This window comes from Poromitra crassiceps (assembly GCF_964638095.1).
Source record: "Poromitra crassiceps genome assembly, chromosome: 1".
In the NCBI taxonomy this organism is placed as follows: domain Eukaryota; kingdom Metazoa; phylum Chordata; class Actinopteri; order Beryciformes; family Melamphaidae; genus Poromitra; species Poromitra crassiceps.
In genome coordinates this window covers 103,777,533-103,802,008 of record NC_139623.1, presented here as the reverse complement: position 1 = coordinate 103,802,008, position 24,476 = coordinate 103,777,533, and the positions used below count along the sequence as shown (strand labels likewise).

The 24,476-nt window shown below is 41.9% G+C and overlaps 1 protein-coding gene across 1 annotated transcript in view; it reads right to left on the bottom strand.

The window, feature by feature from the left end:
- The window catches only part of kcnip1b (Kv channel interacting protein 1 b), a gene marked incomplete at both ends in the record, with an annotated part of 50,191 nt that extends 36,064 nt beyond the window's left edge, over window positions 1-14,127 (bottom strand). Inside the window, one exon of the mRNA XM_083651940.1 lies at window positions 14,040-14,127. Coding sequence (XP_083508066.1) covers window positions 14,040-14,127 — 88 coding nt within the window. The remainder of the gene's footprint in view (window positions 1-14,039) is intronic.
- Between the last annotated feature and the right edge of the window lie 10,349 nt (window positions 14,128-24,476).

Here is a 24,476-nt window from a genome sequence, read left to right as displayed (position 1 = left end):
GTTCCCCAGACCACCTTTTCAAATGGATCCTGTCTTGTCACGGTTCCCCGTTGCGCGTTCGGACGGAACGCAACATTCACCCTCATCATACGTTCCGAAACTGGGGTCAATTTGGGGACAAGTGTGCTCGGGGACGGTAGTGGCGCCAGTGAGAAAGCACCCTTACTGTACTGTTAACAGTTTGACGTCCGGGCTGCACACACGTTGTTTGACTGTAATGTCCAGAACTGCACCATATTGTTCACGTAAATAGCGACTCCCCCCTCCTGTCGTCATGCTGCCGCTCTCACTGCAACTCCTGTTGCGCGCTTGATAAACCGTGTATTTGTAGGCTATATTGTATATCTCTCCTCTTCCTTAACCATTGCCTCCCTCCTCCTCTCTAGCCCCTCCTCAGCTCCCTGGGGATTTTGTCTCGCACCAAGAGACACACCGGCACACAATGTCAGGATAGGGGTCGAGTTCAGCCCTGACAACACGTAGCAAAAGGTTTATTTAAACGGAAATAATTGAATCATGCGAGGAAGCATGAATGTTCAACCTGGAAACTGTAGCAAAACTGTTCACACCGTTTCATCGCACACTAGCCTGGTAAACCATCCGATCACGTGAACTCACATTTGTTTCGTTCTGCGGGATCGTCTGGCCTGCGGCAGGCATTTTCAGAGATTCAAAGTGCACTAGCCAATCAGGGACCTGCCTGCAGGACGGGTGAGGCCGTGCAGCGGGCGAGCCTAGGAATCGAGCACGCATAGCACGCAAGATGCCTAGTATATATATCATCATCATCATCATCATCATCATCATCATCATCATCATCATCATCATCATCATCATCAGTATATAAATGGGAGCTGGGGCTCTGTCTGTCTGTTTCTGTTTGTTTCTCTGTCCCACTGTGATTGTCCCACTGTGACTGTCATAAATCCCACTGTGACATCATCCGTGATGAGGGTTTTTTATTCCTGTTTCAAAGTACAAAGTTTCAAAGTTTCAGCACGTAGCCTTCGTCAGCGTTGTGCTGCGTCAGGCGGAAAAGGGCGTATAAATACAGCCAGACAGGAAGTACAATCAATTAGTATAGAAAAAATATATATATGTATATTCAAAAAGTGCGTTATGCATCGATGAGATATAATAGAATATAACCCAGCATAGTACACAAGCATTAATACGAGTACAAGGATAGAAAAAAATTATATATATGATTATATCATATTAGAAGCACAGACCACAGCCTCGAGAGAACGACCTGTTGTCTTCAAAGTGACAGCAGGAGAGAAATAAAAAGGACTGGACTTTGTATAAATTTAAAATAATAAAACAGTCAAGGAAACAGTCCTGTTGTCTTCAAAGTGACAAGACAGGAAGGAGACTGGCGCCCATGTAGGCTATAGATTTAAGATAGTGACAAGTGACACTTCAAATATACAAAAATACAACATTCCAGAATACAATATGAGAAATGCTTTTACAGGAAGCAGCCCAACAGTAATTCTTCATTTAACCCTTTTGGGTGTTCTGACTGGAGTGTGTGGATCCAAAACGCCTTGTAATAAGGCTCGGTCCCTATCGCCACCTCTTTTTAAGGGGTTGACAACCTCTATTCCCTGAAACCTCCTTCTCTACTACTTCATAGGAACTCTTGTGCCTTGCACCTAAAACCTTTTTTTATCCGGTGGGTGTGCGGGCTAATCGCTCCCCAGCTATATCTGCTTTGAACATCATCCGTGATGTCATAAATCCCACTGTGACATCATCAGTGATGTCATAAATCCCACTGTGACATCATCAAAATCCCACTGTGACATCATCAGTGATGTCATAAATCTGACAGCATCAGTGATGCTGGTCACATTGGCCACACAACAGCCGATCTGAAGGAGCCTAGGAATCGAGCGTAGCCTGCGAGATCCCTAGTTTAGATATATTTTCTCATTCCATAAAACCTTTGATGTAAGGGCAGCAGACATTTGAAAGTAGCAACATCTTTTGACACAGGAATAAAAAATGATGATGTATCTATGTTGTGAAAGGCGTTTTCATGTCCATGTCCTACGCTCTGTCCTGTATCCCCTGTGGCAGCGGGTGTGGCTGGTGCGTCAGCTGAACGCAGACTCAGGTGTGGCTCTGCTGCCTCAGCAGTCACAGCTGCAGTCATTTAGTGATTACTGGCTATATATAATCTGTTGTAGTGAGGGCAGGTCTGGAGGCACACACCCGCGCACAGTCACCTTGCCGAGCGGACCAGAAGGTTTCACTGGACACTGAAGCCACTGAAATGCTGTTCGTGAACATCCTGAGAAGCTATGGTGATTGTTAAGAGGACATACTGAATAAACTGTGGCGGTAGTTGATGTGCTGTACAATCCTTCATTGGCATACTCCAAAAATTGGGTGTTGGGTTAAAATTCAAATTGGTCCACTTTGTGGTTTGATGTGTTTGGAGAACAGAAGCCATTTTCAGGTGTCCGGGTAGTGTACCATGCCATACCATTGTTTTACTTGCCTAACCCTAACCGTAACAACCAACATCCTTAAAACAAAAATAGAAATGCAATGAAACACATTTGAAAAGTTGTATGGCCTCTATTCCCACCTGATCCCATTCCTGACGGGAGCTCTGCCTTCTTTGGGCCGCAAGGTATTATGGGTATGTTGGCCAAGCCAATGGACGGGTCTGATGGATCACCACCATTAGTTATAGTAATCCCGCTGAGTATTAGCAGCAAGTGGTTTCACACCTTTTTACATAACAATAGCAGATGAAATTGATTGGAAATTGCTTCTGATACAGGCTCTGATTCGTGCTGTGTAGTTGTTGTATGATCTTTGCTTGCATGGTCTTTGTTCATTTCCGAATTAGTTGGTGTGTATTCACATTGACTAGGAGGTCAAGGAATTAATCTGAGTGTACACTGTACAATGTGTGCAGACTGTGGACACACACATCCATGTACTAATGTTAAAGTAATATGAAACTCAACAGTGAATGTTTGAATGAACTAAAACGCGTCTTCTCAGATCATGTAAAAAAACAACACCCAAACATTTCATAGTTGAAAATGTAGGATTGCGACGAGACAGCATGTTGTAATCATTTAGACAATTTACTACGTGTAGAGTGAAAACCTAGTTTTTCTTGAATGTTATGATACATTTCTTTCAACATCTGCATCATCCTAGTCTCTTAAACAAGTGAGTCCCAAGTTCAGCATTGCCAAACTGTGTTACCATGAATCCATGCATTGCGTTTTTGGACAGTGTTGACATTTGCTTTATAACACAGTGGATAGTGCACAGCTACAGTAACAGTTTTTAAATTCAGTTTTCAGACACTACAGTGAAGGAAGGTGAGGCGGTGGGGAGAAAGAAATCTGACCGCATAGCCATGACCTAGATTGCCAACCCATGCAGGCAGAAAGTAGACAGTAAAAAACTAGGACCAGAAATGCCCTCGAAGAAATCAATGCATGGCCAAGAATGTGCTCATAAACAGCTTATAGTACCATATCCCAAAACTGCTGGCTGGAAAGCCCATATAGAAAAGCTAAATAACTGTCAAGGCAGACAGGTCCAGGTCCATGCAGCTCAGTGTTGTTCAAATCCTGAGGAATTATTAGAGTATGGTGTTATTGCGCATGTCTGATAAGACGGGGAGCTGGTTTGGTTTAGCTAAATACTTTAACCTTTGACGAGTGTGTGTGCGCATCACATTTAAATAAAACATAATAGTTATAAAAGTATAAAAGTAATTATTATTATCATAAAAGTATTATTCTCAGTATATTCATTGAGAATGTTTGTTGAATAATCTTCACATTATTAGATCAACGACACAAAATGTCTGTCGGCTTTTCTGCATTTCGTAAAAGAAACGTGTTTGCAGGTTTTGAGTTTTCTCTACATAAAGTTTTATACATACAGTAGGACCCATAGTTTTTCATCATTTGTGAGAGTGTATTCTACAGGTCTGCTATTGAGAGTGTAGCTACACACTTTCTCCATGCTTGTCTGGTTTGGTCACACAACCACTCAGGACAAGACTTGGCTGGAAAGAGCAGTACGCCGAGCATCTAAAATCACCGGCTGTCTTCCCCTCACTGACATCACTTTAGTCCACAAGAATAATCAGGAAGGCTAATAAAATCATAGCAGACCGCTCTCTCATCCGGCACACTACCTCTTCAATCTCCTCCCATCAGGCAGGAGATACAGAAGCATTAAGAGCAAAACATCTTGCTTCAGAGATGGCGCCTACCTCCAAGCCATAAGACATCTGAATTCATTATGTTTGACCTACATGTACACTACAGTAGGCTATAGCACAAACTGTATGCACTTTCTGCTCAATACGATGCTGCTGCTGTTCCTGAATGTTTTTGTCTTGTGACTAATGTTTATTGTTTGTAGGCTATAGATTGTGTGCTGCTGTACTGTCTTTGTCTGAGAGTGAACCAAGACAAATTCCTATTAACTATGTTGACATGGCAATACATTTATTTAATCTTAAATCTTGAGTGAGAGCAGAGCTGAGGGACATCAACTACAACATGTTTTATCTATCGTGACTGAATTGCAACTGTATTATTGAGACGTGATGACTCAGCATGTAAAGCGCTGCCAAGGTGCGAGAAAGGAATGAGGATACTGACAAAACAAGGGGAGGAGGAAGAGAAGCAGAGTCAGATAGTTGTAACAGGATGATGGAGAAGACAGTGTAGTGCTGCTGTTGCCTAAGGGGAGTGTACAGAGGATGCAGCAATGAATGTCTCATCATTCAGCTCCTGAAGCTGATAGAGTGACCCAGATCATGCCCCTAAATTATCACGCTTATCAGTATTAAGACGGTATTGTTAAAATGTGCTGAAAATGTTCAAAAAGTACTGATACACTCACTAAAATCATTTCATCAAGTTTTATATTGGAAACAAAGACCCAAAAAGTACTGATACACTCACTGAAATCATTTCACCAACAATGAAAATTTGAAACATAGGGTTACCGTGAGGAGTTTTATCACGGTTTATCATTAAACTGGTTATCGTTTCATCCCTATGTGAATCAAGGATGGGATAAATTCCGCTATATTTGAACACTTTTTGGTTAATGAGTCATTGAGCTTTGAGATCAAATGATGTCCCTAACCCTAACCCTAACCCTAACCCTAACCCTAACCCTAACCCTAACCCTAACCCTAACCCTTTTATTGGGCCCTTTAGTATTTATGTTTTTAAAAAAACAATAATAATTTCAGTTGAAAGAGTAGTATTCAGTGTCATTTTAACAACAATAAAGGCAATTGTGAAGGCATATTGAGAAAATGGGCATACATATCTAGAGATAGACAGACAGACAGACAGACAGACAGACAGACAGACAGACAGAGACAGACAGACAGACATTCTGGCATTACAGGAGCAGTATATCCATTCATATGTCTGTGTGTGCACATATGATAGTTAATGTGTCTGGACTCTGAAGCTAACCTTATTGTTAATTAAACATACTGCTGAAATGGGAGGGGGTGGTAAAACAAAATATGAATTCAATATGACTTTGATATCCAGTCAAAAATCTGCATTTGCTTTGAAATAGCTCATCAAAACTTTTTTCCAAACTTTTGCTTCTCGGCTTATTTCTCACAGATTTGAACATTATTATTGACAGCTGAAGTTTTCTCCTCTTTTGAGGCATAGTTCTTCCTCCTATAACAGCAGACTAATGCTGAATGGGTTCCGACCTGTAAAAAGTGAATTGAACGGTCGTCCAGGTCGGAACTACAGATCGGAAATTCGGGTATCATCCAGAGCCCCGCTTTGTCCGAGTTAACATCATAGCCACATCAAAATGGTGACTTGTATCGTTAACTCATTGAGTGCCAATGACGTCGATCGCCGTCAAATCGAATAGTAACGTAGAGTGCCAATGACGTCGATCGGCGTCAAATGCGTTTTTTGACGGTGGGACGTGGATCAAAGCCAGATGCATCTCCTGTGAAAGTATGGTGGATGTTGAATGTGTAAAAGCTATTTTACGGACCCATTAGGTGGCGACAGTGCTCTCCAGATTAGAGAAAGGTGAGGAAAAAAACAGAGAAGCAGCCGTGGGGACACGGAAACCGCATCGGTATGCATCGATATGCATGAAGCATAACGTTAGCTGTGCCTGCAGCAGCGAATCTGCTGCCACAATTGAGCCCCTCCGTGTCCGCTGCGATAGCCCCTCCATATGATTAGTTGTGGAGTTGTTATTATTCTCAGTTGGAAGCGCTGGGAGCCGGTGACAAATACACGCGGAACGCTGTGAAAAAGCTGGGTTTTCAGTGCAGAGCAAACCGCAGCAGAGAGCCACCAGAGCCACCAGAGACACACCCACGGAGGAGGGGTTTGCAGTAGAGGGGGGTGGGGCATGCAGGGCAGCATACAACACCGACCCAGACAGCAGGCTCGATGGACAGATTGGTTGGCAAACACAAGCTAGAATATCTGATGCCCACCAGCAGTAAATCAAGACCAGCAAGAAAGTGTAGGGTCTGCGCAGCAGACCCTACACTTTCTTGCAACCAGCAAGAAAGTGCTGCTGGTTGCAGCTAAAAAATATTATTTTGCCAAACAAAATTCCTTTGTTTTCGCTCTTTTATTGAAGGAAATTATTTTTGAGGTGTCACTACATCAGAAAATATTAGCTTCAGAGTCAGTGATGTGCTTGAAATGTTTCATTTCACAAAAGGCTGATTATCTCAGCTTCTAGTCTGAAACGTCTGTTTTTGCTGAAATCAACCTATCTTCTCCGGCTGATAACTAAAGAACGGAAAATGATATCAATAAACTTTTTTTTGCTGATGATACAATAGACTCTCATCGTTCTTTGGGCGTGTTCAGTGTTTACATAGTAATATCACACAATATTCTGTGGGCCTCGAGAAATCACTGAAAACGCTCTGAAACTCTGGCACTGGGAGCGTCCGTTCTCCAAAAGTGGCTGGCACTCAATGAGTTAATATAAAGACGTTTGTTAAAGTTTTAACACAAATTTGATGTCTTAATTATCTAATGTTAACATTAATATGTGTTTGTGTTGTCTATGTTTTGCTCTGATTAGAGCAATATGTGAAATTCAGCATTCAGCATGTTCAGTTAGCATTGTTAGCTAGTAGGTAGCTACAATGCTAACTGAACATGGGTTGCTAGCTATAGCAACCTATAGCCTGTGTTTGGTTTGACCCCCGAGCGGGATGTGCATGTGCATGAGGCGGAGGTTCCATGCTGAAACTTACGGCGGTCCGAGTTGTCATGAATGCGGTACAAGGCCCAGATCAGACCGAGAACAGTGTAAAAAAAGAGCAGCTTGCTGCATTTTCTTTTCTTTGCGTGTGTGTGTGTGTGTTTTGTTACTAGGCAACCTGTATGTGTGTGTGTTTTGTTACTAGGCAACCTGTATGTGTGTGTGTTTTGTTACTAGGCATTGGCAACCTGTGTGTGTGTGTGTGTGTGTGTGTGTGTGTGTTTTGTTACTAGGCGACCACCAAATCACTGTCCTTAGCCTAACCTAACCTCTCAATTCATCTGAAAAAAGCACATGACCTCGGTAGGGGTGGGAATCGTGGAGTAACTCACGATACGATATGGTCACGATACTTGGCCCTCGATAACGATATTATCACGATACAGCGATTCTGCGATAATCGATATATTGGAAGAAATTTAACCTACGATACATCACGATATCTGTGTAACTGAAGAGAAAAAAATACCCCTAAAAGGCAAGAAGCAGGTATTATGTATTAATTAGCAGAATTGACATGAACTCTCTCAGAGTTCACTCACTCACTCATACCATTCTCGATACCACGGAGGAAAAGTTACACATTAAGTCTTTTTATTATTATTATTATTAAAACAAGAAAACCTATATAACCTACCTACCTATATCATTTCTAAAAGTAGATATTAATGATCAAACATTTCCATTCATGTAGTCTACAGTATTTATGTTTTTGTTTCAACTACAAACATAAATAAACGTCAACTTGAAACTATGTTTCAACTACCACACACAGCATAATATTTTAGCCTGTTTATAAATTATTATTATTTTATTTTTTTTAATAAACATATCGATACTTGGTGCCAGTGTATCGATAACGTATCGCAAGTGGAAATATCGCGATACCGTGAGTATCGATATTTTGTCCCACCACTAGACCTCGGGCACTTTTCTGCTCTGAGTTGAAGCTTTTTCAACTGGAGGTATTCAGGGCGCATTGAGCGGAACAACACAAGGCACTCAGCAACACAAAAGCAGTGTGCAAAACCCTTCACTCTCATTGAAAACTATTAGAAAAAGCTTGACCTAGCAAGGCTGCTAATCCGTGCTCTGTCTGATCGGGGGCCTAATTAAATCTATCCCAATGCCCTAATGAGTGAACTCATTAGTGTCTCCTGAGAGACACTAGAAAACTGTCTTAAGGAAAGAGGATGTAAATGTTCAATGTAGTGTATTGCACCACTATATCAAACTGCATCACAAATGGGCATCATTGCATTAACAAGATAATCTGCATTTATGTTAGACTTTATACTGAAACTCTTATCTAGAGCGACTTACAGTTACTAAGCAAGGTTCAGTGTTACTGAACTCTTATCCAGAGCGACTTACAGTTACTATGCAAGGTTCAGTGTTACTGAACTCTTATCCAGAGCGACTTACAGTTACTAAGCAAGGTTCAGTGTTACTGAACTCTTATCCAGAGTGACTTACAGTTACTAAGCAAGGTTCAGTGTTACTGAACTCTTATCCAGAGCGACTTACAGTTACTAAGCAAGGTTCAGTGTTACTGAACTCTTATCCAGAGTGACTTACAGTTACTAAGCAAGGTTCAGCGTTACTGAAACTCTTATCCAGAGCGACTTACAGTTACTAAGCAAGGTTCAGCGTTACTGAAACTCTTATGCAGAGTGACTTACAGTTACTAAGCAAGGTTCAGCGTTACTGAAACTCTTATCCAGAGCGACTTACAGTTACTAAGCAAGGTTCAGTGTTACTGAAACTCTTATCCAGAGTGACTTACAGTTACTAAGGTTCAGCGTTACTGAAACTCTTATCCAGAGCGACTTACAGTTACTAAGCAAGGTTCAGCGTTACTGAAACTCTTATCCAGAGTGACTTACAGTTACTAAGCAAGGTTCAGCGTTACTGAAACTCTTATCCAGAGCGACTTACAGTTACTAAGCAAGGTTCAGTGTTACTGAAACTCTTATGCAAGGGTTCAGCGTTTTGCTCAAGGACACTTTGTCTGGACGCGTCTCTGTGGATGGATATACTTTGACGGTTGTAACAGTTGAATTGTGACCTTTACGCTGGATGACAGACTTTCAAACCACGAGACCACATCAAAGCAGCAACACACTCATTTAAACAGGTCACAACATAAAAAATATGTGTGGCTAATGGAACTGAAAAGAGGGACACACTGAACAGTGTGTGTGTGTGTGTGTGTGTGTGTGTGTGTGTGTGTGTGTGTGTGTGTGTGTGTCAACACGTGAGGAATTCAATGGCATCAGTCAGTCATTGGAACGGAAAGGACGCTTTTCTTCTTGTGGGGACGCTGGTTGACTTTCACTCTCGTTTCCCAAAGGGTGGTGTGTTTCAATACACGCCTGACCCTGGCCGGACCCCGCCCGCTTGGGATGCTGCATCCATTTCGACGAGCACACACTGACACACACACACACCTCCACACTGGCCCGCGCACACACTGACTCACACACACACCTCCACACTGGCCTGTTCTACACGCTTACTATTCCGTGATTATTTTGCTTCGGCCAACGGTAACACAGACATGAACTCTGTGTCATGAACTCTGTGTCACTGTCTCACCTCCTCCTCCTCCCAATGCAAAACGAACATTTTACAGACATGAACTCTGTGTCAGTCTCCTCGCGTTTTAGGTCCCCTCGCGTTTTGATCAAGTCAATGTCCACACTCACCCACAGACACACACAGACACACAGACACACACACACACACACACACACACACACACACACACACACACACACACACACACACACACACACACACACACACACACACACACACACACACACACACACACACACACACACACACACACCTCCTCCTCACAATGCAAAATTTACATTTTACAGACATTAACTCTGTGTGTATCCTGGCATTACAGCCAATGTTTTTAGCACGTTAATTTCGTTGTCGCTGCAATCCCTTTCATGTCCTCAGAATGTCACAATAGGAGTGATGAGATAGGCTACAGTTTCTCACAGAGTCTGTCCCTCGCAGCTCGCAGTTTTCATATTTAACTACCGGTAGATTAATTAGACTAGCCGAGCCTACTATAATACTACAATAATGTTCTTCTCTCATTTCAAGGAAAATAATGGCTGCGTTTAAAATGAACATACAACAGAGTGCTTCATTTACAAAGAAAAAAACAAGCTTCTCATTTTCTTTTGGTTAACTCCATTTCACTTTTGATCAGTCTCAGCTAACAAACCTCCTCCTTTTCTCTTGAGAGAAGATAGATAGAAGTCTATCTATCTATCTATCTATCTATCTATCTATCTATCTATCTATCTATCTATCTATCTATCTATCTATCTATCTATCTACAGCAGTGGTGACCAATTTGGGGCCCGCGGGCCAAGTTTGCCCGCGCTCTGTTTGTTTAGGCCCGCCACGGATTTTGAAAAAAAAACACGCTTTTTCATGTGGTGACTTTGTGAAACAGTGTCTGAATGTGGCTGCGGATACTGTGTTCACTCCTATGCATCCCTGCAAATTGTCATGGGATGGCAAATTGTTTACAAAAGATGGACAATAAAGCTGATTTTCAAAGTACCTTAAGGATTTTTCAAGTTGTGAATTAAGTCAAATTTCTCTCTTGATTACAAAGGTGGAAAATACAACTGTTTTTAACTGGGTGTTTACTGATTAAATGTTTAAGCTCCCCACAAATGCAGATGTTTTTTTTAATATATATACCGGTAACCAATTGCAAATTATTACAATTACCAAACAGATAAAAAGTAGATTATTATATTGAAATGTTATTTTAGATTTAGAATGTTAATTTTCTATAAAAACACAATACATTTTAATGTAATTCCACAATGTTTATTTTTGGCCCTTGGCCCTCCACCCAGATTGAGTTTTGGCCCTTCATGGGAAAGAATTTGGGCACCCCTGATCTACAGGGTATCCATGGGGTCTTGAAAAGTAGCTTATTAAAAGTTGATAAATCCATTTAGACTAAATTAACACCGTTAAAAAGTATTAAAAAGTCTTATGTCCATTTCAAATTCAACACCTTTTACATTTGTTGCTATATAAATGCTTGAAAATAGTGTTGGAAAACTGCCTGTTGCAGAGTTGCCTGTGAACCATTTACTGCTCAGTGTGTGTGTGCATGTGTGTGTGTGTGTGTGTGTGTGTGTGTGTGTGTGTGTGTGTGTGTGTGTGTGTGTGTGTGTGTGTGTGTGTGTGTGTGTGTGTGTGTGTGTGTGTGTGTGTGTGTGTGTGTGTGTGCGCAGTGTTTTATAGAACTATATTGTCTGGGTCGAACATCATTCCAATCACAGTTGGGAAATTCCTCTTTTATTTGATTTTACTTTTTCTGCCTAAAGCAAATGTTACTTTGTACTTGACTTCTCCCGTGGAAATGATATTGATTTAAATGGGCCATTGATAACATCACTGATGTCATTAGGTAATTAGGGCAATTACCTAATTAAAAAAATCCGTCTCCATCGGGTCACCCGCACGGGTGCTCTTTACACTTCCTGAAAGTTTCAGCCCCCTCACACGGAAAACTTGCATAGCTGTGGCCGGCCAAAATTCTTGAAACAAACAAACCGTCCACATTGCCAAATGTAGAGATAGAGAGATAGAGAGATATATATATATAAATAGATAGATAGATAGATAGATAGATAGATAGATAGATAGATAGATAGATAGATAATAATCTGTCACGCTGCCTTTCTGCCTCTCTCAGCTCCCCTGCCTCCTCCCACTCGCTGAGGGAGGAGGCCAAAATGTATTCATTCATACACCGCTACCCAGATCACATCTAGATAACTCCTCAAACAACAAACAAACAAATTGCCCTCACTCCATCCGTGCCAGTACCAATCTAGCCACATCCCAGGTAAGCCTGCCCCCGTGGTTGCTACACGGCGCACGTGGTCCTGGGCTGAATTTGCCCTTGTTTAATGTTATCCTTGAAGTATTTTTACTTTTTTACTGATATACAAAAAAACTCACTCATAACCTTTTGTATAGTTTTAGGCTATTTGCAATAAACTTGCCTCAAGGCACACCAGTGTGCCTATAGCCACACCATTTGGGTACCACTGCACTATAGACAGCCCTGCTGCACCTGCCACTCAAACATTGGGCCATATCTTACGCCCAGTGCCAGTGCAAAGGCAGAATCTTCAAAAGCAAGGCACTCAAAATCTCCCTTTTTTGTATTTTAATGACCACTGGGTCAGTACATCAAAGGATCAAATCTCAAAGACATTAACAGACTTCAGCGCATCATCCGCTGCGCTGAGAAGATAATCGGATGCAACCTGCCATCCATCCACGATGGCAGCCAGGACACTGAAGCGGTCTCGCAAGATCATGGCTGACCCCTCCCACCCTGGCCACAAACTCTTTAAGACACTCCCCCACGACAAGAGACTGAGGTCTGCCAAGACCAGAACCACCCGCCACAAGACCAGCTTCTTCCCAACCGCCATCAGCCTCACCAACAAGGCCCGGAAACCCCTTCCACCAAGGACCTCACCAACAACCCCCCCCCCCCACACACACACACACAAACTCACTACCTCCTCCTAAACTCAACTGAACTCCCCCCCCCATAAAACTGTAACTTAACTCATATCTAATTTAATGCCTGTTTAACTGGGACTGTAAATTCATGTAAATTTCATTTCATGTACATTCAATGTAAACTCTTATTTAACTCCGACTGTAAATTTATGTAAATCCACTGCCTATTTAACGTCTATTTAACTCATTCTCTAAATCTCATGTAAATTCAACGTAAATTCATATTTATTATCCACAGAACACTTCACCATTCGTGTACATATTGTATATATTTACTCGATTTGATTGCACTTGCAACTTTGTGATTGTCTTTAGTTATCTTCCTACTTCTTATCTCTGTATATTGATGTGACCGCTACGCTGCATACAGACACTAAGACAAATTCCTCGTGTGTAACTTGCATACTGTGGCAATAAAAGTGATTCTGAGGATGTGTTTCAGCGACCCAGTGGTCATTAAACTTCAACTTTTCAACTCAGATTGGTTCATTCTAGCACAGGTGTCACAAGTTTTCAGATTTCAAGACACATTGGCTTCCTTTCTTTACACCTGTTATTTAACATGCTGGATCCAGGGTGATTGGATTGTTATCATCGGATGCAAACAAAATCCAGGTGTAAATGCACTCAAGACACATCGAAGATCTGATTATTCAAACCACCTCCAGAGATGCTCAGAGATACATTTGAATACAAAAGCGTGGATGTAATTTGTCTTCAATCCACCTATAGGAGCTACTTTAACATACAGAGAGTTTCATGTGCACATCAAACCAGGGAGCTCAAGCAAAGGAAACTTGGACAGTAACATACAGTAGCCTACTACCAAAAATGGATTGTCGTTGTCGGGACAGTCGACGCAGTGGGGAACAAGCAATACAAGGCAATTTGATGTAAGTTACTTGATTAAACTGACAGTCTATTGAGGGAAAGAGAAATACGATCCCAATGTGGATGGATGAGATGAATTTTAACGCCCATTGTAAATATCATTCAACAAAAAAATATCTGGACACAATATGGATACATATGAGACACATGTTAATGCAGAATCACACATGACTACGTACAAAGATAGTTATGAGCTGTAATGAACATTTGAGTGAAAGATGAAAGTAGTAGCCTAACTGTATTTTTAAGTTAAAAAGTCATACTACCTTTTGTGAGGGTTCCTGAGACCAGTCTCTGCAGTGACTGGATTAATTTGAGCACCGCCTGTCTGCAGCGGCTGGTACAGCCAGCCATCCTGAGGTATGGGGCAGGGGCAAACGGGGCCGAGGCTTCACTGGAGAAACACTGTAAGTCCAATATGTCTCCAAACAGGTCTGACCGTGACCTAACGTCTCTTCAGAAATTTGGCTTTGCTGTGAATGGATTTTTCCCTTTCCAGAAAAGCAAAATATGAACAAAAATATGCCTCAGTAGTATCTGTGATTAGACATAAACGCTCCTTTCAAGGGAACCTTTGCAAGATGAAGCTTTTGTCCAGCAGATTTTTTTGTAACCCTGTTGCAATGAGTTTGTATATGTATTCACTCACACAAACTTCCACAGAGTACCTGTTAACTCGGTCACTACTTCACTTTCAGGCACATTTCACTAACTCAATCAAATACGGATGCTCACACGCCCAAACAAACACACAGGCTTTGTTAAAGTTCAGAGGCTGCTATGTTGAACCGGGACTATTATAGGCAAGAGTGCCAGACAGGCAGAAAGGTTGGTAGCAAAGAAAAACGCAGACCTGTGTCTCAAACTTTTAAAAGGCAAAGTTGTGTTCGACAGACAAAGATGAGGCAGAAGATCAATTATTAAATGACTCCAGGAGGAGAACGTGAAGATCCTTGTGCACTGAAAGTTCCACGTGTCCAACAAAATGAGAAAATCAGAGTAGCTCGTCCAATTCTTCTCACCTCCTGTCTGTGTTCGTCTGATCACTCTTCTCGTCTTGTCGTCTGGCTGTTTCTCTGATGTGCTCTCAGCATATTAGCGTGTGTGGGTTTTCTCGGAACTGCAGTGGGAGCCCTGCGGCTGTGGTGTGTAGAAGAGCTCTGCTCTTCAGTTGATCTGTCATCTGTACTGCGGAGAGCGCCAGCCGCTGCCGCCGCTGCACTCCCTCCTCCCCTCATATGTGCTTCCATGCTCCGTTTTGCTGATGCTCTCTGTCTATCCTCTTCTAGTGCATTTGACCCACCATGATCTACTACCAACCCAAGGCAGATGCAACTTCCATCAAAACGGCTAACCCTCACTTCAGACCTCTTCCAAACCCATCGCACAGGATACTTATCCCTCTTCGTCAACGCTACCCTTGAATCCATCTTCCCTCCTGGCCTTCTTTGGGTTTCTGCGATGTTTGGAATTCACCTCTGCCACCCCCACCTATGATCCGTCTCGCCATGCAAGTCTCTCTGACCTCTCTGTCCACACTCCCGTTTCCCTCGTCTTCAACCTCAAATTCAGCAAGCCCGACCAACATCCCATCTCCCTGTTTTGCCTAGATTCATACTTAAGTCAAACCTTTATACAACTAGATAAATTCCAAAGTAGACCCTCTTTTCATCGCAGAGGCTAGAAGGATCGCAACACACTTCTGGTTTCATCTCTGCCAAGTCCTAACGAAATCAGGAATGTCACCCAAACTATACTCCGGCCACTCATTCCGCATTGGTGCTGCTTCCTCTGCTACTAGGCAAGGAATTCCTGACTACATGATCAGAATCCTTGGCCGTTGGTCATCTCAAGCTTAGCACAGCTACTCGCTGCAATCTCAGCGACATTGGAAAAGCCCATGCTCCTCTCTGCACATGAAGTTCCTCGATTCATCTCGTTGTTTGGACCCGATTCATCCACCCTTGACCCTCGTTTCATCCCTCCATCCTCGACCCCTCTTTCCCTCAATAAACAATTTAAATACAGTGGAATCTGCTTATAGTGATCACGGTTATAGTGATCAGCCGCTTTTATTGATCAAAAAGCTTGCTCCCGAATCATTCCTATACACATGCTGTTTAAATAATTTGCTTATAGTGATCAATACTCCTCTTACAGTGATCATTTTGGGCCTTGTCCCACCTTTAAAACTACAGTAACTTTATTATTTATTTAGTTACAAATGGCCAAAAATGAGCCGACATACAGCAGCGATACTCTGGTGCATGTCTGTCTGTATATGGAGAGATCACAGGCATCTCTGTCTGTCTGTGGAGAGATGGCAGCATCTCTATATGTGAGACCGCTGTTTGAAACAGCTGGAGGCCTAACGTACTGTATGGATTTTTAAATTCAATAACATTCCTTTACTTTATATGTACTGTATACATGTAATACATATTCAAATGTCAATTAGATGATAATCTGCATGAGAAATAAAGGAAAAGAAAAAATCTGTTATAATGATCATAAAGTTAAGGTTAGGTTAAGTTTCTTTCATATCGACATCGCTGACCATTGGAGATGTAACATACATGTATGCACAACAACCAGATACACAGTGTTTATAGAGGAACGCTAATTTTCAACACCTGTCCACTTGTCCCCCACATTAAAATACACCCGGACACACCCAAAGAGAGACACAATCAAATATAAAACCACAAGAGCCACACATACAAATGCATTGACAAGAAAGTCACCAGGAAGTCACCAAAACACACCCCAGAGGACATACCCAAAAAGAAACAATCAGTGGTGTAAAGTAACGAAGTACAAATACTTCGTTACTGTACTGTATCTTTTTTGAGTATCTGTACTTTACTTGAGTATTTATTTTTCTTTCAACTTTTACTTTTACTCCGCTACATTTTCGTAATAAAACCTATACTTTTACTCCGATACATTTCCCAAAAGCATCTTCGTTACTCGTTACTATAAAATAAACAAACGGCTGGTGTTGTGGTGAATCAGTAGCCTGGCTAGCGAATCAGTGCTTCTGTGTTGCAAGTTGCGTTTGCCAATTGCTTACCGTCAGCGCTTCCCAAGTCTTTTCATCCATGTTAAAAGTTCTCACAGGCTGAAATCCGACGGGTAATTACTTTAAATTGTCTTTACATTGTGTCCAATTGACCCACAATGACGGAATATGCCACCAGAAACAAGAAACCATGCGTCTCTTGGGGTAAGCTTCAAATTGGTCAAGCGTCCACGCAGCCAGAACGTAAAAGTGTAGGTCTTCCGCTTAAGGATTTCAAAATAAAATCCTAAATGCATTATTTGTTTCTCCAAAGGTGAGAAGCATTTTATTCTGAAAGTAAATCATGGTATTTCCGTTGCTATCTGGTGTAACAGTCGCCGTTTTGACACAGCCCAATAATACTGTCTTGTTTCAGAAAGGTAATGTCAGTTTCAATTTCTATAGTGATTACATTGATTAACTGTTTATCTGGCAGTGACAATATCCACATCCAGGCATATAGCTATATGGAGGAGATGTCCATGATCTATGGTGATTATGATGATGATGACGATGATGATTATTATATATTTCCCATTGACATGGAGATATCTCATCGCCATGATAGCCTAAGCAGGCATCATTCAAATGGCAGACTATAAGGTAAATAAGCAAACTCACAATAAAGCTAAATATTCTGAAAATCCGGACCGCAATTGCTTTCTTATAAACATGATTTACTTGTAGGCCTATACTTTTACTTTCAATACTTTTAAGTAGTACATTTAATATTTAAAAAAATACTTTCGATAGCCTACTTAAGTAGCCTACAGAAAATATTAGCTACTTTAAGACTTTTACTCAAGTAATATTTTAATGGGTGACTTTGACTTTTACCCAAGTCATTTTCTGGTAAAGTATATAGGCCTACTTTTACTCAAGTATGGATTTCGAGTACTTTATACACCACTAGAAACAATCAAATATAAAACCACATGAGTAAAGCTATACATACAAATGTATTGACAAGGAGGTCACTAGATGCTGGAGACTTTTTAAGGGCAAAGTCACGCCTTTTCATTAATTGCCAGATATCTTGACCAAACCATGGAAGAGAGCTTCTTTTAGGGCTGCCCCTCCATGTTTTAGTGTATCTGTCAATTGATGCATTAATAGTTGTCACAAGATTTTCACAGCAGGTATTCAAGGATGTACACACAACATTATCACAGCAGGTATTCAACGGTGTACACACAACATTATCACAGCAGGTATTCAACGGTGTACACACAACATTATCACAGCAGGTATTCAAGGATGTACACACACAATTATCACAGCAGGTATTCAACGGTGTACACACAACATTATCACAGCAGGTATTCAACGGTGTACACACAACATTATCACAGCAGGTATTCAACGGTGTACACACAACATTATCACAGCAGGTATTCAAGGATGTACACAAAACAGACATAATACACATCCGCTTAGAGTTTTCAATTTGACCTGTCCCAAGGTGATCACTATAAGAGGAGTGCACTGTATAGTGCAATGGTCTTTGTTAGTGAAGTGATTGTGGAATGTTGGTGTAAACTCCATTGCAGCTGTATTGAAAATGTCTACAATTGGCCATATACCCAAAGTAATAAGACATTGTTAAAGTGTTATTGGGTGGATTTCTTTCCATTTAAAACCAAAAGGTCACATTAAAGCAACATTTGGTCTAATTGAATTCACTTACAACCTGGTAAACTACAGTTCCCCCGCTAACAATAAAAAGTGATGAGTACATGCTGTGGATTCCAAATGTGTACCATTGTCAAGAATGCAAATATATCACTGCATGCTCAAATGTAATATTTAAACATTCTAAAATGTAATATTTACATTGGAGAATTGACTACTATTAATGAATCATCACCATCTGGTTTTTGCACATTCAACGTAGGATTTCGAGTTTTATTGTGATTTTACATGTATTTGTGATGCGCTCCCCCTTATTATATGTTTCTCAATCCTAACATTGCAGCTGCTCCACTTAGTTGTTCTGCCCTGGTTGCTAAGGCCTGGATGCTAAGCTGATCCCACTCTGCTGCTCATGCCTGGCTCAGCTGATCCTCCTCTCCATTCCAGTGCCATTGCTTATGCCTGGACTCAGCTGATCCTCATCTGTTAATCATAGAGCTCATTCATAAATAGTGGCAGCTTCAGTCATTCTCTCTCCCTCTCTCAGCTCAACACCTCAACATGCTGGTGGCAGCAGCATGTACCTGGTTTGTTTTGGTACTTTGATTTACTTTCTTTGATTTATCCTTTCTTTACTTTGGGAAAGGGGGGTATGGTGGTTTAGTTTTCGCGGCTTTGTTTCTACAGTTTAGTTTGTTATGTTTTGTAGTTTAGGGTGGTGCCTGGTCCGCCGGCCGTCTGTCGGCCAGTGTGTGCCCGCTCTTTTGTTCTGTTTGGCTGTCCCACCTGACCCCTTTGTTATTTTGGTTTTTCTAGAGAGCAAATTTTTGAGTTGGAAAATAAAAAGCCTCTTTTTTGGCAAACTTGTTCTTTGACTCCTTTTATATGTTATTGGTCTCCAAGCGAGCCTTTTCAAAGGTGGCCGTAACAGTATCGTTACTACTGAAGTCTAAGGATCTACTCTATTGTATTGTGTGAGGAGTGCATAGCATTAATTATCATGTAACTGCTATTGCCATCACATCAAAATGATGATTGAGCAAATGTGCCTGGTATTAGTGTAATTTGGTCTCTGGTTAAAAGTTGTAATTTTTCTCCAGTAGGTGTACATGGTTGAGAGTGTGTGCTGCTGACAAGTCCACAGACAGAAAATGTCAGTAACAGCAAGATGAAGCAGAAGAGAACAAGAAATTGAGACGTAGACTGCTTACGTTGAGACAATGAAAGCATCTAATCCATTTATACAAAAAAAAATCTGTCATAATGGAGGCTAGACATCTCTCATCCCAAACGCACTTTTTGTCTCTATAGTGATCAGACAGCTAGTGGAACTGACAAGCCGTGGTTGCTGGAAGGGAAGCAGGGAATCTGTGCCACAGAAAGCCAGTCCTTCACAACATGAATGCAGACACACTAAAACAGGTTATGTAAGCGTGCAGCTTGGAGACGGAGCTTGAGGTTTTAGAACATCATTTTGTTTTTCACTCCACTGAACTGTGGAAATGCTGAGAGAGAGCATGACACAGTGCTTTCTCTTTCTCTTTTTCTCACTACTGGACTATGTCTAGTCCATAGTCAATATGTATAGATGATATTCATCTCGCAGTCTTACAGTCATTGTCACCTCAAAATAAATGGTAAATGGAGTGTATTTATAGAGCACATTTATTGTCTTATCGGCTACCCAAAGTGCTTTTATATGAATACCTCACATTCACCCATTCACACTCACATTCACACACCGACAGCATCTGCAGCCATGCAAGGCAACAACTGCTAACAACATCAAAGTATTTTCAAAGGTCTCTATTCTATAAATGCCACACACAAACGCACCAAAAGGGAGGCAACGGCTTTCGTGACTTGAGGTGGTTGTTTGCAGAATCCAGTTTATATCCCAGGAGAGGAGCACTTTACTCACAGAGTGGCAGAGTAAAAATAGCAGCACAGAGGTATAGCCACACTCTCATAAAGAGTAGCATGTGTAGCATATTAGTAATTCCTTCTGAGCTGTAATTAGAGAAAAGTTAAATAGAAATATTTATGTATAGTAAGTATCAGCAGCACACTGACAACACACATTTTTGAAGAATGTAGGAAAGTGCAGTAACATTTGATGAATACGCTTATTCCATTTAAAAGGTCTATAAAAGATGAAGTGTGGTTTTTCTAATACTGTATTAAAATAGGATTGGATACTCTGTTGCTCTGTTGTGTAGGAGTAAGAGGAGGCAGTGCAGTATTTCTGTAACACTTGATAGAGAGCTCATGTACAATGTTGCATTTGCCCAAAAGAAAGAGAGAACCATTTTAAATTCTTCGGTTATTATAGCCATGTACAGAGAAACTGCCACCAGATTTAGTTAGATCTGTGGGTATAATGGACTAGGTTTTCTCTGTCTATTTAAACATGCTAAACATGTTCCCTACAGTTGCTGTTTTTAACTGAAAACACACCTTGGGCTTTGTGCCTTTGGTGTTGGGCAGGTTTAATAATAATTTCCATGTAGATAAGATGTTTATTAACATTCAGAACTGCAATTAATCAAACAATCAATTTAAAATATTAAATATCTTTGGAAAAACATTAACCTGATGTTGCATAATGTGAGTAATTTCCCCCATCCTTGACACTGCCTCACACCATGCTCACACCCCACCCAGTCCTGCTGCATTTGCCATCAGACAATTTTTTTCTTTTTTTCTCAGCATAATTTACTCATGAGATGGGGATGCATAGGTCAGCACAGTAAATAAGACACTCTGTCCTCTGCCTCACCAGCTGCTGCTGAGGTGGTTGAGCAAAGCACTTCATCACTAAATTGCAATAGAGCTATATACTGTAGTTGCCAGAGATGGGAAAAGTACACTACAGTAGAACTACAGTTACTTACTAAGACTGGTAAAAGTAGAAGTACTGATTCAACTTGTTTACTCAAGTAAAAGTAAAAAAAAAAAAAACAGGCTCTGAAATGTAAAAGTATAAAAGTGTATAAAAAGTGTATAAAAGTAAAAAGTAATTCTAACGGCTGTTTCTGTGCAAAGCTAACTGAACCTCATGTCATATTAAGATAATAATAATTTTTCTAGCTCAATTCTAGGTTGGGGACTCTGGAGACGATGAACTGAGCACACACGGACATACAGCTCTCCAACAATAGTAGTAGTAGGATCGGCTACAGGTGGTGTATGCTGATCTGCTCCTGGATTCGTTTGAAACAGTCACTGAAATCTAGCAAATGAAAACAAATAAACGACAGTCACAGTCCTTCAAGTCAGTTTTGGTAGAGCACTATGGGCCCTATCTTCCAAAAAGCGGTAATTTAGCGTTTACGCTCGTTTAACGCAGTGCGCAATGCAAATTGGGGGCGGGCACAAGCGCATGCCTGTTATAATTGTACTGGGCATAGGCGTGCCACATGCCAAAGCAGGCATTTCAGCACTAAAATGTGGGGATATATGGCATTATCCTGTCATCAGCAGCGCGCAATTACTTTGCACTAAGAGCTTTGAAAAGGACCTCTTAGCGCTAAATACCTTTCTGGGAGCGCAGCGCAGAAACGTCAATACGCACGGACATGCCACCCCAGGACATGAAATTCTGGTGCTAAAATTGGGTAACCAGCAGATTATTCGGTGAGGCAATCAACTATAATTCATTGAGAAACTTGTATCACATTGCAAGGAGGGGTTATTGTAAATTAATTGAGAAAACTTGTACATTGTAGCCTACTTGCAATAGGCTATTCACCTTCACCTGCTATAACCCGGAGGGTCGTTGGCATCACAGCCGATCTGGCACAAGCCTCGGCACGAGTCGAGTTTTAATTGAGTCCACTGTAAATCCTGTAATCTTTTCTTTTGTCTCTGCCGTTTACCCACTGCAAACACGTTTCTATTGTCCCACCCCAGTCAACAAAATAACCCGAATTGCATCAAAACTCAGATGTTTTTAACAGGTATATGACGTGATGGTGTCGTTATGAGATAGGGATAATATATACAGTCAATAGGCCTACACCTATCCAAATTACGCATGGGGAGAATTACAAAATGCCTCACGCAAATTGTATTACAGGGAGTGCGAGACGAGAATCTGATTGATGTAACGCCCAGGCATTGCCAGGCCACACCTGTGAATAATTCTGGTCTTAGATGGCCCAAATCCCGTTTGCGCCGTGCATAAATGATTTGGCACGCCTCTAATCTGCGCTTGTGCCCGTTGTGATAAATTATGCCCCCCCGCGAGTATTGCATCCTCACGAGATTTTGGGGCTGTTTCAAGTTAAAAACAGGGAGGTCACGTCTACCCAAACAATTATATCATTTTTAAACAGTTATGTTTCTGTATAAATCATTACATTTATGCTCCCGTGAGGTGGGGATGCTTTTTTCTGCTGCCGGGCGGGGGTGCAAAACAAAGAAGACAAATGCGCAAGGCGGACTGTTATTTTGCCTGCGTTAAGGCACGCACAAACAGGTGCGCAAGCATAAATAGGGGATATCGCCTGTACGAAGATAGGGCCCAAAGTCTTTCATCACTTGTGTTAGTGGTAGAGAGTGGACTTGGTTCAGGCGATGAGTGCCCAGCGCTTGGTGGATCCGGATCCGACACATGTGGGCTAGATGTCTTGGCCTCCAGAAAGACCTTGAGAGCCTCGGGATCCGCCTTCTCCTCCAGCTCTACCTGCTTCCTCACCAGGGCCGGTTCAGTGCCGTGGTCCAGGAGCAGCAGGAAGAAGGCCGTCTGGTACCTGTTACTGTATGCAGCACCACATCCAGCAGGTGAGAAGCCACATCACGGGTCAGAACGCCAGCGGCCTGGAGGAGTCGGAGGAAGCAGTCCAGGTGGTGGTGGAGTGCGCTCATGCAGAGAGGAGACCAGACTGTGATGATTGCTGTCCATGTCAACAGGAACAGCGACATGGAACCTGATGAGTTCCTGCAGTATCTCCAGCCTTCCATCCCTGGAAGCCCTGTAGACCGGGGTGTATGACCAGCATCCGCTTCTGTTGGGGTTGGCCCCGGCTTCCAGGAGGATCTGGATGCAGTCCAGGTGATCGTCAACCATGGCCCAGTAGAGAGGCATGCGGCTTATGTTATCACCTAGGTCTACCTGGGCTCCTTGGGTGATCAGATAGGCCACACAGGCAGCGTGCCCCCGGCTGGCTGCGTGCCAGCCTGCGTGAAGCGGTCTTTCTGCAGCAGCGTTTTAAATTTGTCCAGGTCTCCTGCCTCGGCTGCATCGTGTAGCGGCAACTTGTCATGCCATGCCGGAGCAGCCATTCCTTCATGTCTGTCAGAGTACATCACCGACTATGTGTGTGTACGGTGCATCTCAAAGAGAAGGCTTGTTCGAGGGACATCACTGATGACATCACTTACTGATGACATCACTCACTGCCATCACAATTGCTTGAGTGACATCACTGATGACATCACTCACTGATGACATCACTGCACGTGGGTCCACTAGCCTGCCACCTAACACTGGGGGGCAGTGGCACTGGAAGTACTTTTAGGTAGGGGGTGCTGCAAGGCCGTAGCCACCGATTTTGGCCACTTTGTCGCCAGATTAGAGGAATATTAACATTAAGATTAGACTGTTGTGTCATTATTCAGTCACCTTTTCTCACTCACCTCCATGTCACCACTTGCTCCCACTGCTGTGTTGGAATCCTCATTCTCTCTCCCACCCTTTTTGGACTTTTAGCCATATTTAGAGGAATATTTAATTTTAAATTAACATTAGGATTATACTGTTGTGATGTCATTATTCAGTGTCTTCTCCTCTTCTCTGCAGCATTAGGAATCAGGGACAGTGATAGCCTACCTGCTATTCCTCCCATATATCCAGGACCGGATTAATAGTACCATGGGCCCCCGGGGCTATTCATTTTCTAAGCTATTCATTTAGCCTTTTAGTCATAAAGATTATATCTTCCAGACTGAAATGTTATAACAGAAGTGGAGTATTGGCCAGAATTACATGAACATTTGGACACTTATT